The sequence below is a fragment of the Mus caroli genome, chromosome 8, assembly GCF_900094665.2.
Source record: "Mus caroli chromosome 8, CAROLI_EIJ_v1.1, whole genome shotgun sequence".
Taxonomy (NCBI): Eukaryota; Metazoa; Chordata; class Mammalia; order Rodentia; family Muridae; genus Mus; species Mus caroli.
The window spans coordinates 68,933,158-68,950,147 of record NC_034577.1 but is presented as its reverse complement, the minus strand read 5'-3'; the positions used below and the strand labels follow the sequence as shown (position 1 = coordinate 68,950,147).

Genomic DNA, 16,990 nt, shown 5'->3' with positions numbered 1-16,990 from the left:
CTTCTGCTTTTGTATAAGATGAATTTACACTTAGTTTTGGGAAAGCTGTCTCAGAGCCTTGTCTGTAGTCTTAGAACATTACTGTAAACTGTTAGAGTTGGAACATTTTGGCTGTTTCAGCTACAGTCTTTAAAAAAAAAAAATGAAGAATTCCCCAGGCTAAGTGTGGCAATAGCTTCTTTGGCATTTGGGTGTTCCTGTGCACACCGACTACTATACCAGTTCATTCAGACAGGAAGATTATGGTATTTAAAAAGACAGTGAACAAAAACCCCATACTGAAAAGGAACCGTTTTCCCATGTCAAGGGTCACTGGAGGCACCCAATGACATCTGACATCGGTCCAGAGCACTTTGTCAAGGAATTTTGAACAGCTTCTTTTAGAGGTGCCATCACGGGAGTTGAGAGTCCACTCCCGGGCTTCCACCATTGGGCCTTGTAACCATTTACCTCCTTTTGTAAAGGGGCAAAGCTCTGTTCTTAGAATAGCAGTGGGAAGTGTTGTATTGTTCTTTGGTAGTTCAAGTAACTGTCCTTTGCGGCATGGAAGACAGTGGTAGGCGCTAGAAGTGGCTGGTCACATCCACAGTCAGGAAGCATAGACCGTGGCGGGTGCTGCTCAGCCTGCATTCTCCTTGTAACATAGTCCAGGACTCCAGCCCCAGCAGTGGTGCTGCCCTTCGGTTCCCAAGGCAGCCCTTTACTGGCGTGCCCAGAGGCTCAGTTCTCAGGTGAATGTAGACCCATCAAATTGAGACTGCCTCTCACGCTAGGGCCTGCAGAGCCTGCGGTGGAGCATAACATATCCTAGTTTATTGCTATTGTCATTTGCATTGGTAGGGACTTAAGCAGAACCTGTCACACGCGTTACCACCACTGTTGCTACTTTTAGAGTAAGTGTGCGGGAAGAGGTTGAGGCGCTTCTGAAGTGCAGGCACTGGTTCCAGCTGTGTGCGCATGCCCACAGATTCCAATTCCAACTGTGCGTTCTACAGATAGCCATGATGGCCTGAAGGAAAGAATGATCTGTAGGCATAATTTTTCTCAAGCTACTTTAATAAGTGTTCAACTTCCTCTCTAGCTCACCACGCACCAGAGGAAGTGGAAAAGTGAGGTTGTTAGACTGTGGGCAAAGTGGACCTGTTTAGGAATAGTTCTTTGAGGGACGAGTCCAGTCTTCCTTGTCAGGATATCAGCATCTCACCCTCTAGCAAACACCGACATGAATCAGCAGCTGCAGGCCAGTCCACTCAGCAGACACCAACCTTGAGGGGCAGTTAAATCCAGAAGAAACCACAAGACTCACCAAGCAGCCAGGGTCAGTGGAAGTGGCAAGAAGCCCCAGGAAATCTCATGAGAAGTTCTTTGGCAACTTTTTCCATTATCGAGCCAGCACAAGCAAGGCTCAGCAGAGCAATGTAAGGCGAACCAATACATGCGTGTCATCAGTGAAAAATAGTGAGGCAGAGCAAAGCAAACCAACACTCGAGCTCCCACTGTCTGTGGGGTCATATTTATATTCCTTCTAAACACCACACATCCTTTCACATGTTTGCTTTAGCAAAACATCCTTTTACCTGTGTGCCCCAGCAAAACATCATTTGACATAACCGGCTTTCCAGAGAAATCAGAAGTTTCTATTTCAATGAAAGCCTGGACAGCTCGTTCCCTTGTTTCTGATTCATTTTCTCTTTTAGGAAATTCATTGTGTTGCTTTTGTGTTTAGCATGGCTCACTGTGATGCATGCTTAGAGCTTGGTATAGTGTGTGGTACCTGGTAGGCACGATTAATAAGAGATCAGTCATGTCCTCAGTTCAGCCAGTGAGTGAGCGTTTGCCCAGCAGTACAGTTGACTCCTAAGAACCCCAAGGCAGACCTTTGCTTCAGCCCTATTGCGTATCAGTGGCATCAACAGAGCTTCTTCATGAGTGTCTTTCCTTAATGAGTGTCTGCTGTGTGAACCTTGTTCAATTCGTGTTTTCTTATACTTGCTTTATCATCCTATATAGTCACTAAATTTAATTTTAGTCTTTTCTTTCCATAACTCAAGACTTTTGTCGTTTATAGAGAGTTGCTTCAGCAGGTAGAGAATTGCCGTTTGCTGTTGCTAGTGATTCATCTCTCTGTAAGAGATCCATGGAGCAAGAGGTTTCTTACCATTGAGTTGTTGACTATAACGCGTGGACGCCCTTCTGCAGTTTTCCTGATGAGGAGCGGGACTCATCTTTATGTGTGCCTGCTGCTCTCTGCCTGCCTTCCAATGTCTTTGCTTTCTTCTCTTTTTAAAAAATTGCTTCTGTAGTTCTGGCTTTTCCAGACTTGTCATACTTGAAATGGTGCACCGTGTAGCCCTCCGCAATGGACTTCTTTCACTGAGTAATAATGAACTTGCTGTCTTTTCGGGGTGTGCTGGTGTGTTTGTTTGATTGCTGAGAAGTACACGGGTACGGGTTCCTGCACCCCTCACCTACTGAAGGACATTTTGACGAGTCCCATTTGCCGAGGCTGTGAATAAATCTTGGATAGGTGGACACAGATCTTAATAACTCTGTACGGATTGAACTAAGAAATGCCTGGCTATGTCTGTCGGAAGCCAGAGAGCTGTCTGACATTCTCTGCATCATTCGATGTCATTGGCGTTGATGGGTGAGAGTTCCTTTGTTCCACATCCTCATCGACATTTGCTCTTCTTAGTACTTTCGGCTCTGACTCTTCCCGTCAGTGTGCTGTGATTATGTATTAACTGGCTTATCTTTGTTGGAAATTAGGGTGGGAAACATCATGTAGACATACAGAAAAGTATTATTCAGTCTTAAGAAGGAAGATTGGCGATGCGTGTTCCGACTGAGAGGAAACTTGCATTTAAAAGAGCTGGTTAGAAGCTATGAGTAGGATGTGGTTTCTTGTCTCATGGTTCTGAGATTATCCAGATTTGTAGAGATATAGTATATAGTAGGAATTGCCATAGGATGAGGAACAGTGAATAGGAAATAGTGTTTAGTGGTATAGAGAGGTTTACTTTTGCAACATCACAACATCTCTGGCCCGGCACAGAAAGGTTGTATGCACTTGTGGTCCCAACACTCAGGTGATGGGGACAGGAATAGATTGAATTCAAGACCAGCTTGAGCTACGTGGTAAGACACCCCTCCCCCAATATTCTGGAGGTGAATCATTGGGGTGGCTGTACAATAATGTGTTTTTTGTTTAAAAGTGGCCTAAATAGCAAATTTTACATATTATATTTTTTATTGTAGTTGAAAATGAATGAAACCTTTAATTTATGTAGTCAGACCTTTGGAAGCAGAGGAGAGGGTTTGTGCTGTCACTAGGTGACCTGTGTTTTCCTGGTGTTTTTCAGGCCTGGCATCCCCTTGACCGTGCAGGCGTTTTCAGAAGAAGAGAGGAAGCAGTGGTTGGAAGCTCTGGGTGGAAAAGAAGCTGTAAGAACACCGTGGCTGCAGCTCTGGTTCAGATCCGCTCAGCTCTCTCACTTCATCCCCACGTCATTTTTCTTTTAAGATGTTTGAGAACAGTTCCTTGCTGGAGCGGGTGTTTGAACGCATCTTGGAACTGTATTGGCACTCTTGTAGTTTATCTTGGTCAGCTGCAGCACACCCACACCGGGGCCATTATTCATTTCCAGTTCTGATTTTTTTTTCTTGACTTTGTCACTCTGATTGGCTTTGCTTTGAAAAAGTCAGCAAAACTCTCAACTTCTCCTATTTTACACAAGTGGGTTTTTTTTTTTTTTTTTTTTGACAAGTGTATTGAATGCTTGCAGTGTGCTTTAGATTGTGGAGATGGGTCAGTCAGTGCACGGCAGTAGAAACTGCTGCCCATATCAGGCTGATATTTAACGGTGTATATACTGTAATGGTTTCTGCTTTGTAGTGTAGAATTGCTTTAGAGTGGCCTCTCTATTCATTTGCTTCAGGGAGTAGACTAAAGGTGATGACACAGGGCTGGAGGCACCTGAATTCTGACTGTTGGCACTTGGTTCCAGCACTGATTTCTCTTCTGTGTGCTGCTGGCCGTTCGGGCACAGAGGTTGGCAGATCACGTATGGGGTTAGGGACTTAGTAAAGGCAACTTGGGGAGGAACCCCAGATGCACTCTGAGTGTGCCGCGCAAAGTGCGCTGATTCTAAGTCAGCCGCCAGAGCAGGTAGCACCTGGCCTGCTTGGCCTCGGAAGGCTTAGGGGGGAGCATGATTGGCAGATGGAAGAGGGGTTTCTATACAGTCAGCAAGGAGGTTTCAGAATGGAGCTGTCTTAGAGCGTGTCACACGGTGCTGCTTTTGGCTGGTGGCTCAGCTGCAAGGGCATTGTCGAAAGCCCAGGGAACTGGAGGCTGGCTGGTAGACTGGGTGCCAGTCGTGAGGCGATGGCTGCCGAAAATGAAAACCCAGCTACTATGTTTTGAAGCTTGATGCTGTTTAAGAAGTGTATCCCTGGGTAAAATTATCCAGAATCAAATTTATAGGTTGTCGTATCTGAGCTGGAGTCAGACTCTGTCTATTTGATTCTATCCGGTTTTGGTGCTAAGGATAGACTCCATGATCACCAGTGCCCAGCAAGTACTCGCTCACTGGGCAGACCCGTTTCTCATTTAGCAGTGCTCAGTTCTTAGAAGTGTGACCAGGAGTTTTGATAGAGGCCCGGAAAGATGCTTCAGTGGCAGAGAGTACATACTGCTCTTGCAGAGGGCCACAGCACAGATCCCCGCACCCATGTTTGCCTGCTTATTATAACCACCTTGTAACTCCAGGTCCAGATGATCGAATACTTCTGGCTTCCACAGACACCTAAACTTAGATACATACATACATACATACATACATACATATACACGCACACACACAGATACATAATTATTTAAAAAAAAAACTAAAAAAATAGAAGTTTTAAAGCCAGGAATTGGACATTTCTTTCTTTCTCTCTTTCTTCCTTTCTTTCTTTCTTTCTTTCTTTCTTTCTTTCTTTCTTTCTTTCTCTCTCTCTTTCCTTCCTTCCCTCCCTTCCTTCCTCCCTTCCTTCCTTCCTTCCTTCCTTCCTTCCTTCCTTCCTTCCTTCCTTCCTTTCTCTCTCTCTCCCTTCCTTCCTTCCTTCCTTCCTTCCTTCCTTCCTTCCTTCCTTCCTTCCTTCCTTTCTTCCTTCCTTAGATCTATTTATTTATTTTATGTATGCAATTACACTGTAGCTGTACAGATGGTTGTGAGCCTTCATGTGGTTGTTGGGAATTAAATTTTAGGACCTCTGCTCGTTCTGGTCGGCCCTGCTCTCTCAGTCCCTGCTTGCTTCAGCCCAAAGATTTATTTATTATTATACATAAGTACACTGTAGCTCTCTTCAGAGATGCCCTCTTTAGACGCATTGAGCCATCTCACCAGCCCCTGAACATTTCTTTAATCCTGGCACTTGGGAGGCAGAGTTAGGATCTGAGTTCAAGACCAGCTTGGTTTGTATAGTTTTCCAGGATAGCCAGGGCTACACAGATAATTAATTTAATAGATAATTTAATTCTAATAATTAAAGAATTTTGATAGAGATCTAGTTCTGCTAATCCTTTAATCCCTTTTAATAACCCGGATGATCACCCCAGAGCCTTTAGAAATACTTTAGATAGTGATTTTGCATAGCAAAAATACCACCATGGTTGAGCCTTTGTAAGAAAAGTGAGCTTCTGGTTTGGCTTAGTCTTGAACTCATGATCTGCTTGACTTGCCCTGTAAAGAGCCGAGCCACTGACAGACAACAGAAGAATGTGGAGAGATGCTGATCAGCGATACATTTGCATAGGGACTGTGAGGCACAGCAGATTTTTTTTCCCTGTGCTGTGTGTCTTGCAAATAGTGAACCAGTTTGAGGAGCTGAATTACCGTGGTACTATCACAGGTGCATTCACTAAAACGGTGGGCGAGGATTATCCATTGCTTACATAAATACCAGGGCTAGAAACAGGAAGCAGCGGACTAGACATTGCTGGGAGTTTTGATAGAGGTTGGAATGGAGCAGTTTGTCAGCCTGTCTCTGTAAGGTGGAACTTTTCCCGTTTACATCGACTTGTGACAAGTTCCTTAGAGACTGCAGACTCTTTGATCTCAGTTTTGCCAGCTTGGCATGTCTCTGGAAGAGTAGAGTAGATTGAGAGTTATTTATTTTTGTATATGATAGCATGCCATTAGACCGTACAGCTCATCTGGCCTGTGTCCTCACACAGGTTCCCCATGGAGGATTTTCCCACACTATGTCTGACACTAGCTGGATGTCCCCAAGTTCAGTTCAACTCTGATACTGCTATCTGTGGTGTTGGTGGCAGATCTTACAAGTTGGGGGTGCAGACCTAGATGGCTCCCTCTGCTTCAGTCTTGGTAGCACAGTATGATGTGAATTTGAGATCCCATGACCCCTTCCTTGGCTGTAGTAGTTGGCTCTCAGCACTCAGGGGAAAAGTGTACTTGGTCGTGTCTTATAGAGCATGTTACAGCCTGAGCAGGCATAAGGAGCCATGCATAGGGTGGGTTGTAAAGTGAGCGTGTGTGTGTGTGTGTGTGTGTGTGTGTGTGTGAGAGGAGCTCCCGTGCCCTGTAGGAGTGCCACTGTCCTAGCATTTGATGCGTTCATCCAGGGAAACTGGGCAAATCCTGCTGACGCATAGGGATTGTAAACTTCTACCCCAGGTGGTCATTGGATGACCCTGCATGTCTTAATCCATCTGTCACTGTGGTGTAGCTAGTTCCATGCTACATAGGTTTCCATTTTCTAATTATTGTTCAAGTTAAGTTTAGAGCTGTCCCAGAGAGCTCCTGGATAGCAAAACATTTCTATCTGGAAATTCCAGGTGTAGGCACTCTATGCTGTAAAGCAGGGACAAAGACTATATTTATCTCTTATATGCTACATTGTCTAATGCTAAATTTACAAAAATGACAGTTTGTGTGTTTTTACTTGACTGACTCTGAGGTAATCTGCTGAGAGTGTTTTCTTTGTTTCTTTCTCTCTTTCACTAGCTGTTCCACACGTTTAACAGAGCCATTGTCCCAAGACCGGAAGGAGGTGAGTGTTCCTTTATCCTGTTTGTTACCAACCCCAAGCTGTTGCTGGTTCCATGTGCCCATGTGGTAGCCTCATTGTTTGTCCCCTTGAGCTTTACTGTAATTCTCCTGCAGTCTTGCTGTGTATGTCTACAGTCATGAGTGATGACGGGCAGCTTTTCAGTAGGCAGTGTAGCTTTCTGAGCTTCTAGAGTCTTTGCAAGGGGTGGTCCTTGGTCCTCTGCTTCTAGGCTTCCTCATCCTGCCATTTGTCATTCTAGAGCAAAGTAAGCAGATTCTCCAGACCATAGTGCAGAGTTGAGAATAGCAGGTTGCTCTCGCTCATGGTCCTACGAATGCCGTAGGCCTTCAGGCATTTTCAATGAGGCCGAGGAGAGGAGAGAGTTCTCTCGGCAAGTGTGAGAATTACTTCATATAGTTTAAAATAGCCATCCTTGGCCACAATGAGTAATAAAAAGCAAGAGTGGCCCCAGCCTGATGGTGAACCTCTGGTTGCTGGGAGTGAGCAACTTGTCATATAAGACAGTTCTGTGCAGGGCAGGCTTCGGGCAGTGAGGACTGAGAACTCCTTCATAAGCTCCTGGCTTTATTCTCTTGCTTGGACTGACTTTTGAGCACCTATGTTCTCCTGTTACACCTTGAAACCCTCTGGCCTTGCAGCTAGAGCGTGCGCTCGCTCTTCAGGACGCGTGCACTTGGGAAACAGCAGCAGCAGCAGGGAGGTGCTGAGCTGTTTACACACAGCACATGAAGGGTCTGCAAAGTCAAGGTTGTGCTTAGCAGAGCCACAGGAAATGCTGTCTTATGTACACATGGCTTCAAAACAGTTGCCATCACCTGGGTTCATTCTGGAATCAAAGACTAAAGATCTGCAGCCTGGCCCCGGATGCTGACAGACGTCCCGCAGTAGGGCGTGTCCTCACAGGCAGCTTCTCAGCTGTGCATTTCTCTTTCTTTACTTGACGTCATCTTTATCTTCAGTCTTCCATCCCTCACATTCCTCTCCCTCTTCCCGGTCTCCCTTTTTTTTTTTTTTTTTTTTTGTCTCTGCTCTTTATCATGAAGATGTTGAATCTTGTCTCTTTTGGAGTTGGCTTTGCAAAGCAGGAGGAAACAACTTGCATTTTATATAATGTTAGCAATAGTGGGTTCTTGAAACTTTCGTTCAGTTTTCACCATTGAAATTCACTTTCAGCGTAGTGATGCATATTCCGAACCAAGTTTATACCCAAGGGCTGTAAATCCCCATGAAGCCAGCACCAATGCTACAGTCCCTTGGGCCCTGGAGCAGCGGCTGGAGATGCTGCTTTCTTTCATTGAGCTTTGAAGCAAAAACAAGATCTCTAAATATATGCCAGCCTGGCCACGAGCAAACATTTATATTAGAAAAAGCAGTTGTAGCACATGAATCATCTGTTTCAGTTCAAATTATGAAAATGATAATGTCATTAAAAAAGCTTGGTGAATTGTATAGATTATCAAAATTTTAACTTAAGCTTATTGCCCAGCATTTAACAAAAACCTCTCTTAAACATTTTGTTCCTGTGTTAGGCAGAAGCTCAGATGTTCACTGAAAGCCTTCTCGCAGATTTGTGGGTTTCCTTAGCTCAATACTCTTAGAGGTTTCGGCACAATTCAGACTAGTTTTTAGGTAGCTTCCCTTTGAGATTGCTATTATTTTCTTTTACTGTTTAAGATGATCCATACTGATTAACTTAAAATTTTATGTTGCACGTTGAATTATAAATTGATAATTGGCCATCTTGGTATGCATCGTGGAGGCTCTCCTATAAATACGTAACTTAAAAACCGTCTATTTCGGTTACATGGCAAAGATGTGGCTTTCAGCAGTTTTAAAACAGTGAAACAAAAGTGACATTACCTTAATTCTTCCCTTCTTTTTGTAAGGGAAAGAAATCCAGTGACTACCTGCCCTTGACGTCTTCTAACTGTTTGTTTAGGTGCACAGCTGGATAAGATGGGATTCACAATTCTCAGAAAATGCATCAGCGCTGTTGAAACCCGAGGTAACGGTCATGCTCTGCCCGCAGCTTTATTCATGGAGACCTGTAGGTATGGAACACCCGAGCCCGTCACAGCCCTCGGCTACGTGCTCCACCAGGAGCTTTACTGCAGAGCATGGTCAGTTACTCCTGCAATGAGGGCGCGAGTTCCTCGACGCTTTCCATGTAAATGGAAAACTGCACTGCAGTAACAAATGAAGTCATAGTTAAAATAGAATCACATCTGCTTGTAGCCCTAGCATCACAGAAAATACCACAGAGTGGATGGCCCAAGTGGAAATGTATCCTCACGGTTCAGGAGGTGGGAGGGCTGAGCACAGGAGGTGCCAGGGTTAGTTTTCTCTTAGCCTGGGCCCTCAGCTTGTAGATGGAATCCCCTTGTTGTACCTTTCCTGTGTGTATACATACATATCCCTTCTGTGTGCATACATGTCCCTTCTGTGTGCATACATGTCCCTTCTGTGTGCATACATGTCCCTTCTGTGTGCATACATGTCCTTTCTGTCTTTTTTGTGTATTTAGATTTTCTCTCTCTTTTTTTAAATAAGGATTCATGTCATGGTTGGGGCAGTGGAGTGGGTGTGTGTGCGTGCGCTTATGTGCACACACAACTTACTCTAATACCCTAACCATCTCCTTAAAGGCCCCCCTTTTTTTTAATGTTACGTTCTGAGGTTCTAAGGTTGAAAACTTTATGGGATACAATTCAGCTCATTCTTTGGAAGAATCAGCAGTTGGAGAACTAATTCTTAGCACATTTTGTTCAAGCGCCTTATTGCTGGTTTTCTTACTCTTGTGGAATGCCATTAAACATGATCTTTTCGGGCTGGGGTTAAGCTCCGTGGTAGAAGCTGGGGTGTGCCAAGCTCTGTGTTTGACCCTTAGCACACATACATATGCACATACATTCTTACTGAGGGAAAAATGTGAAGTTCACTGATCTTTTAAAATATACTATTTGTGTGAATTGTTTGCGGATTTTATACCTCTGCATCGTGTATTTGATCATATTCACCGCCACACTCCTAACTCCTCCCGGAGCCACACCTACCTCCTTCCAGCTTTATGTGCACAGCCCTTTCAGGTCATCTACTGAAGCCAGTCTGGCGGCCCCCATACTCACATGTGGGACGGTGCGGGATAGTGTCACGTCGACATGATACAAGCTACCGTCATCTCAGAGGAGGGGGCCTCAGTTCTGAAAATGCCTCCATAAGATGGGGCTGCAGGCAAGCCTGTCAGCCATGTTCTTAATTAGTGATTTCTGGGGGCGGGGGAGTCCAGCCCTTGGTGAGTGGTGCCACTCCTGGGCTGACCGTCCTAGGTGTTAGAAGAAAGCAGGCTGAGAAAGCCATGAGGGTTCATCTAGTGAACTCTGTCCCTCCATGGCCTCTGCATCAGCTCCTGCCTCCAGGTTCCTGTCCTGCTTGGTTTCCTGTTCTGTCTTACTTTTGTAATGGTGCTATGGACAAATGCCTAAGCCAATAAACCCTTTCCTTCCCAACTTGTTTGTGTTCACAGTGTTTGATCCCAGCAGCAGTGACAGACAGAAACTACTCAGTGCAGTGTGCTGGACCCACCAGGGGCCACACTGTAAAAGCAAACTGACTGTCCCTAGAGGCCATCAGCTGTCCACAGCTGCTCACATAGAGGTGGGGCTAGAAATTTACTGACATTAACTCCCCAGATGTTTTGAGTTTCAGTCTGCACAGTCGTGCTAATGGTAGACTTTAGATTTCTGCCGTGTTCCCTACTGCACCTTTGTCGTTCCCACCCTGGTCTTCGGTTTCTACTGACCTGATTTTTTTCTCTTCAGTTGCTGTAGTGAAACATTGAATGTTTGCTCGGCGGAGTCTTAATTGCAGTTGGTAGTCTTTCGGATCCTAGCTCTGTTTAACGCAGGGCTTTGAGGGTTGTTTTTTTTTTGTGTGTGTGTGTGTGCTCTGTGGATCATGAACTACTGCTTTTTAATTCGTATCCCACCTGCACCAAGATCAGAGAAATGTCAAAATTTTGCTGTAGCCATCAGCACACCAAGAAAAGGTAATATTTTATAGTAATATTATTTTAGATAAAAACATTATAGATCAGAAAGTGATACAAACACTAACATCTCTCCGACTGGGTGGGACTGTCTGGCAGGTATTCTGGGTTTGCTGCATCTCAGAATCAGTCAAACCACACTTATTTGCTCATAAAATTACACGGTGTATAGGCGTCAGATGCTTCATCCAGCCCCAGGGTGAGAAACTTATGTCTTATCCAGCACTTGTTGCCAACTTCTGCTGCACGTTCATCACAGTGAACCTCTAACACTGCCGATTCGGCCTCTGGTGCACAGGCCAACTTAATTGCTGATGGTGTGACCTGAGAAGTGGCTACTTCATAAGCTCGCCGCATGATTACGGTGCACTAATAAAGCATTGTCCTAGGAAAAGCATTGTGTGTGTTGGAGAAACAGGGTGCATGCGTACTACCTTTAGTATTGCTAGTGACCTGCTACTTGGGATCTTTTTTTCTTAACTTCCTTTCCTAAAAAACAGTCCAATTTAATCCTAGATAAAATGGAAATGTTCTGAAGAAGATAGCACAGTGCTTTTTTCCTTAGTAACAGATAACCTATCATGGTTTAGCCCTAGTGCCAGTCAGATGGAAGCCCGTCTGTTAACTAGGATTTATTGAGCAGTCTCAAGGTGTACAGAGCCTTGCTCTGGGCCTTTGGAATAGATAGTAAATGTTGGCTCCATATACCTGTAAACCAGTCATAGTAGACAGAGCAGAAAGATTTGTAAGCAATTGAATTATTCCAGGTGCTAGAATAAAAAAATGTAGCACACTTGCACAGATTAGGAGAACCTTGGTGCGTGGCAGACGATGGGTTGGAAGGCCTCAGTGCTAATGGAGGACTGGGGTTTAGGAATGGGCTTTCTTAGATCAAAAGGATGTGGATTATATCCTGACATTCAGAGAATTATCTAAGATGTAGACAGAATGTAGCTGGGGTGTTTAAACTTGATTGGGAAGGAAACACAGAGGGTCAGTCAGTACTGAAAGCTTGTACTTAATGCATTTCCATGCAACGGTGAAGGTGCAGGCTCAGTGCTAGGGGGCGCTAAAGAGCAAGCAGGCTTACAGAGGTTCTTATGAAAGGAAGTGGCTGGGATGTGTGCAGAAGCTTCAGAGGCCGGACTGCTCCCTAAGTAAGGGGACCAAGTTGGCAGAGGCTCACATAGTTCAGAGCCACCAAGTGACATCATTGGAGTTCTGTTGGTCACGAAGTGCTTGGAGACTCACTGGATTGCTGCAAGGACTTTGGGACATAAAGAGGACTAAAGCCACACAGACATTTGTGACACATCCTTGCTGCGTTTTGTGACTGTGGGTTCCAAGTGTGTTGGGGACCATTGTTGGTGTCTGCTTTAGGCAGTGAAACCTGAGAGGAGTAGAGCAGCTGCGGAGTTAGAGGAGGCTTTCAGGGCACAGGAACAGCAACCATGGTTTCTGTGTGAGTGATGTATGAAACCTATTCACTGGGTCCCAGGGGCTTTGGAGATTGTAAGAATCAGGTAGGGACTGGGACTCTGTCAAGCTGAGAGAATCAAACTGAGATGCCATGTAGATGAGCCCAGGGGAGTTGAGGAGCATCTGCCTAGTTCTTTTTCATCCATACCCTGTGCTTCGCTGTAGCCCCTCCCTTCTGTACTCTCTCACATCTACTTCCTGTAAGCCCATGGGGGGTAGCTCACTCACCCTCAATGACGAGGAGTGCCAGCGTTTTTGGGCCATTTTACACAAGCCTTCATTCCTTGCCTAGTTGGAGGGGAGCTTCCCTGTGCAGCGGTGGTGTTGACTCTTGGGGTGAAGCGCTACTGCTCTGCATGTGTTTCTGAGAGAGATGATGGCTTAGCATTCTCCTTTGTCCTCTAGAGCATCCTTATTCGTGGAGGCCTGGAGGGTCCAACCTCTATAAATAAGTAACCAAACAAATAAGTAAATCTTTTTGGCTCTCAGTTTTGAAGGTACCAGTCTGTCATCAGTTGATCTGGTAGCTTTGGACCTATGGTGAAGTAGCACAGCACACCTGGACTGCGTAGTGATGTAAAACCACTCAGCATGTGGCTAGAAAGCAAAGAAAACAAAGTGGAAGACTTCCACAGACCTCTTCCAGGCCTCAGTAGGGCTGGCCTAGGGACCTCCTGCTAAGCCTTGCTTCCTAGACGCCAGTCCTCCAATACGTGGACCTTGGAAGGCATTCTGCTTCTGGCCTCCCAAGGCTCTTGCTTGGCTCATACTTTTGAAATGCATTCCAAGAGTCCAAGGTTGGAACTCTCACAGCTTTGCTCAGAATTCAAGACTTAAAAACTACGTGGGGCCCCATGGCCAGGAGGCAAAAGAATGTCCCCAACTGTTGGTCTGAATTCTACAGGGGAAGAAGAATTGTCCAGGTTCCCGCTGCCTTGGGCTCTCAGAAGGAAGGGCTGTGGGCTCAGGGAATAAAGGTGCTGGTGTTTGAATGAATGTGCTGTGCGCCTGGGGTCTGAGTCAAGTGAGACTGGGCAGGCAGGGCAGGAGTATAGTGGAGAAGGCTTTCGAAGGAGTTGCCTTGCCTCTGAGTGACTGGAAGCAGTGAGGTCTAAGCTCCTGTGAGGTACAAAGCAATGCTTCTATAGTGTGACAGGAGTTTGTCTGTATGCTTTCATGCGCCTGGTTTGTGGAGAAGAGATGAACTAGCTTTAGGACACCCTGTGCTCTCTGCCATTTTCTCTTTTTTTTTTCCCTCTGTGTGTGTGTGTGTGTCTGTGTGTATGTGTCTCTGTGTGAGTGTGTGCTTATCCTGAGACATTTGTACTCCCCCCTCTGTTGCTCTGGTTTTGTTCATTATATCTCCCGTGTTTATTTTGTTCCTGAGAATCTACTGTTTCCTTGGAATGGGGAAATGTCTTCCTTATCCTTTGTATGCCTCTTGTTTCTGTCCACACACAGCGCCGTGCGTGTAGAAAGCATTCAGTAAGCGATTGCTTTGGCCTGGACATTGAAAAGATAGAACCAACATATCATATTGGCAAGTTGACAAATTACTGGTTATAAAATTATTGGAAGGGTTGGTTTTCTTTATGTGGCTAGAATGAATATTTCCATGTAGCATATATAGGAGTTTATGTTAGCATCTTTATGAATTATGGGTAATATAGAAGACAGAGAAAGATCATCTTGCATATGGAAGAGAGTGAAGTATTTTAGAGCGTGAAATATGCTTACATAATTTTCTCAAGTAAATAACTCCCCTTCCTAGGGAGGAAACATGCCCAGTACATTTGTTTTTCTTGATGGGCACACATAACACCTAATTTTGAGGTATATATACTATAATGCAAGCAAAACCAGTAATTTTTTTTTTTTTGCTTAAAAACATCTTAGTTGCTGTTTTTTAAATAGTCATTATGTTAAAACTAAATTTGTATGTCACTTTTGTTTATGAAGTTTCTCTTTAAAATCTTCCATATGTGTGTAATTTGAATATTCACTTTACTTTTCTAGAGCATGGCATTAAAATGTTGGTGTAGGCAAGCTGTCAGTTATCAAACTCAGCCTTGTAGCAAGCTGTGAATTCATGGGATAGAAAAGACATGACAGACCTTGATTTGTCACAGCTAAGTGATTCTCTTCCTTCGAACATTTTTGGAGAATTCTCCCGACATTGGCTTGGGCATTGTGCTGTTTCCATATAGTGCTCAGCTGATGTGGGGGCCCAGGACGAGTTTTTCCAGAAGATAATGTGTGGTTTTACTATTAATCTTTGGAGGTGTGTTTGGGTGTTAAGGTGCCCAGGTGAACTGGCAGCATTTGACCATGATTGCACAATAATCTCACACTGCCAAGGGCAAACCCCATGTGACATGTAGAAAATAAAGAACAGCTGTCCCCAGAAAACTTACACAAGCAAACGGCTTTCTCATTCGCCATCTCTGTTTTAATCAGCATGGGTGCGAGGTTGAGAGTGGGTGGGAGCAGAGGACAGTCTCATGTGGGAGGAGCTGCTGGAGAGCTAGAGGTGTCTGCAGAGCTGCAAATGCATCGCTGAAATTCTGCAGCCAGGCCTACCATGCCTGAGGGAGGGAGCTGGAGAGCTGTGAGATGCCTGCAGAACCACAGAGGCAAGGCTGAAATTGTGCAGCCGGGCCGAGGCAGGCCAGAGTAGTCATCGCCACAATTGACACCTTGCTCATCTTTAGAAAACTCACTTGGAGAAGCTGTTAGCTTTAAATAGAGGATTGGATTAAACTAATAAGAGTAAATGTTTGCTAAGTGGTGGACTGATCCATGTCCCTGCTAACCTCATGTCCCTGTAGTGGAAGGTTGATGTGTGGCTGTTAATTCTTTTCTTCTTCAGTGGCCCTTTTTTTTCAGTTAAGAATTCTTCAGCTTTCCTTCCTCCTTTGTTTATCTGTGGTTTTCTTCACATCCCTTAACCCTGGAGTCCATGCAGTAGGAGTGAACTTTGTCTAGTAATTACATGATATAGCTTTGGGTATATATGGGGCTGGATGTAGCACAGGGGCAAGAAACCAGCAATGGCTGATTTTCAAGTCGTGCTGGGAATGCGTTTAGACAGAAAACTTGAGAACTTGGTTGAGTTCTCTTGGTAAAATGTTTTGCTACAGGTTAGTGGTCTTGATTTTGTGTGTTGACACCAAAATCGGATCCGTTTGTGACGTTTTATCTTAATGCCTTTATTTTCCTAGAGCAGTGGCTAACCGTGGACTCTAGATCGGGGCCTCACTAGCATCTCAGCTTGAATGTTATCAGCACGCTCATGTTTTCATCTTCCTTTCACTGTCTGTGAAGGAGGCTGTGCCTGTGCCTCCTCTCTATCCTTGTTGTGGTAATGGTACAAGTTGAATGTCCCCTCACACCCCTGACACGGAGGTAAATTGAGCAATTGGTGCTACTGATCCTTGGGAAGTACCACCATTGATTCAAGGCTGTAGGCACACTGATGGACCTGTAATGAATACTTCTTTCTCCTCATGGCATCTTACAAAGGGGAACGGCTACCCTGAGTTCCTGGGACTCAGTCATCTTGTGTGTCTTTGCTAACATGCGGCAGAATTAACTGATTGGATTCTTACCCTTTCTGGTCCTTATTATGATGCGTTACCTTGAGCAGTAGGCTGTCTCGAGTACCAAAAGGGACAGAGGGCAAAGGAAGGAAGATGCTCGGAAGAACACTGTGGCTCTTGCATTGTCTTGGGCTCCCAGAAGGTTCACAGAAGGGGAGATGAGGGTGACATTTGTGCTGGTTGCCTGGAATTGATCATTACCTGGTGTTGTGGCTGCTTTGAAAACAGATGGCAGCTTCAAGGCAAGGCCGATGCTTTGGTCTGCGTGGGGAAGGAATGAAGCGAGGCTTCCAAAGAGCAGGAGCTAACTTTTGCCTTGTGCCCGAGGCTCTCTTCTAATTTATGTTAGTCGAAATTTTCCATTTCCACCGCTTACGCCCAAGTTGTGCATATTGTGATGACTGTATTTGGCTATCCCATGCATCTCAGCTTACTTTATACTTAGACGTTCCTGGCCACGTGTGTGACTGCTGTGCTTCAGTTATGTTATAGGAAAGCTACTGGAGGATTAGGATGAGGCTCAGTCCAATTCTGCATTCCTCTTATGAGTGATCCCATGCAGTTTCTTGAAGACTGGTAGAGGAAAAAAGACTCTTGAAGTAGGGACAACTGTCCACCCACATGTGAGCCTCAGTTGCAGTAGGGACAACTGTCCGTCTGCATGTGAGCCTCAGTTGCAGTAGAGACAATTGTCTGCATGTGAGCCTCAGTTGCAGTAGGGACAACTGTCCATCTGCATGTGAGCCTCAGTTGCAGTAGGGACAACTGTCCATCTGCATGTGAGCCT

At 45.0% G+C, this 16,990-nt stretch overlaps 1 protein-coding gene across 6 annotated transcripts in view; it reads left to right on the top strand.

Moving 5' to 3' along the window:
- The window catches only part of Arhgap10 (Rho GTPase activating protein 10), a 262,572-nt gene that overhangs the window by 125,671 nt on the left and 119,911 nt on the right, over positions 1 to 16,990 (top strand). For 4 of the 6 annotated variants that reach the window (XM_029480512.1, XM_029480513.1, XM_021169585.2 and 1 more), the window contains 3 exons: positions 3,363 to 3,444; positions 7,014 to 7,059; positions 9,020 to 9,085. In XM_029480512.1, the coding sequence (XP_029336372.1) occupies positions 3,363 to 3,444; positions 7,014 to 7,059; positions 9,020 to 9,085 (194 nt within the window). The remainder of the gene's footprint in view (positions 1 to 3,362; positions 3,445 to 7,013; positions 7,060 to 9,019; positions 9,086 to 16,990) is intronic. The other 2 variants (XM_029480514.1, XM_029480511.1) reach the window with 1 other exon arrangement.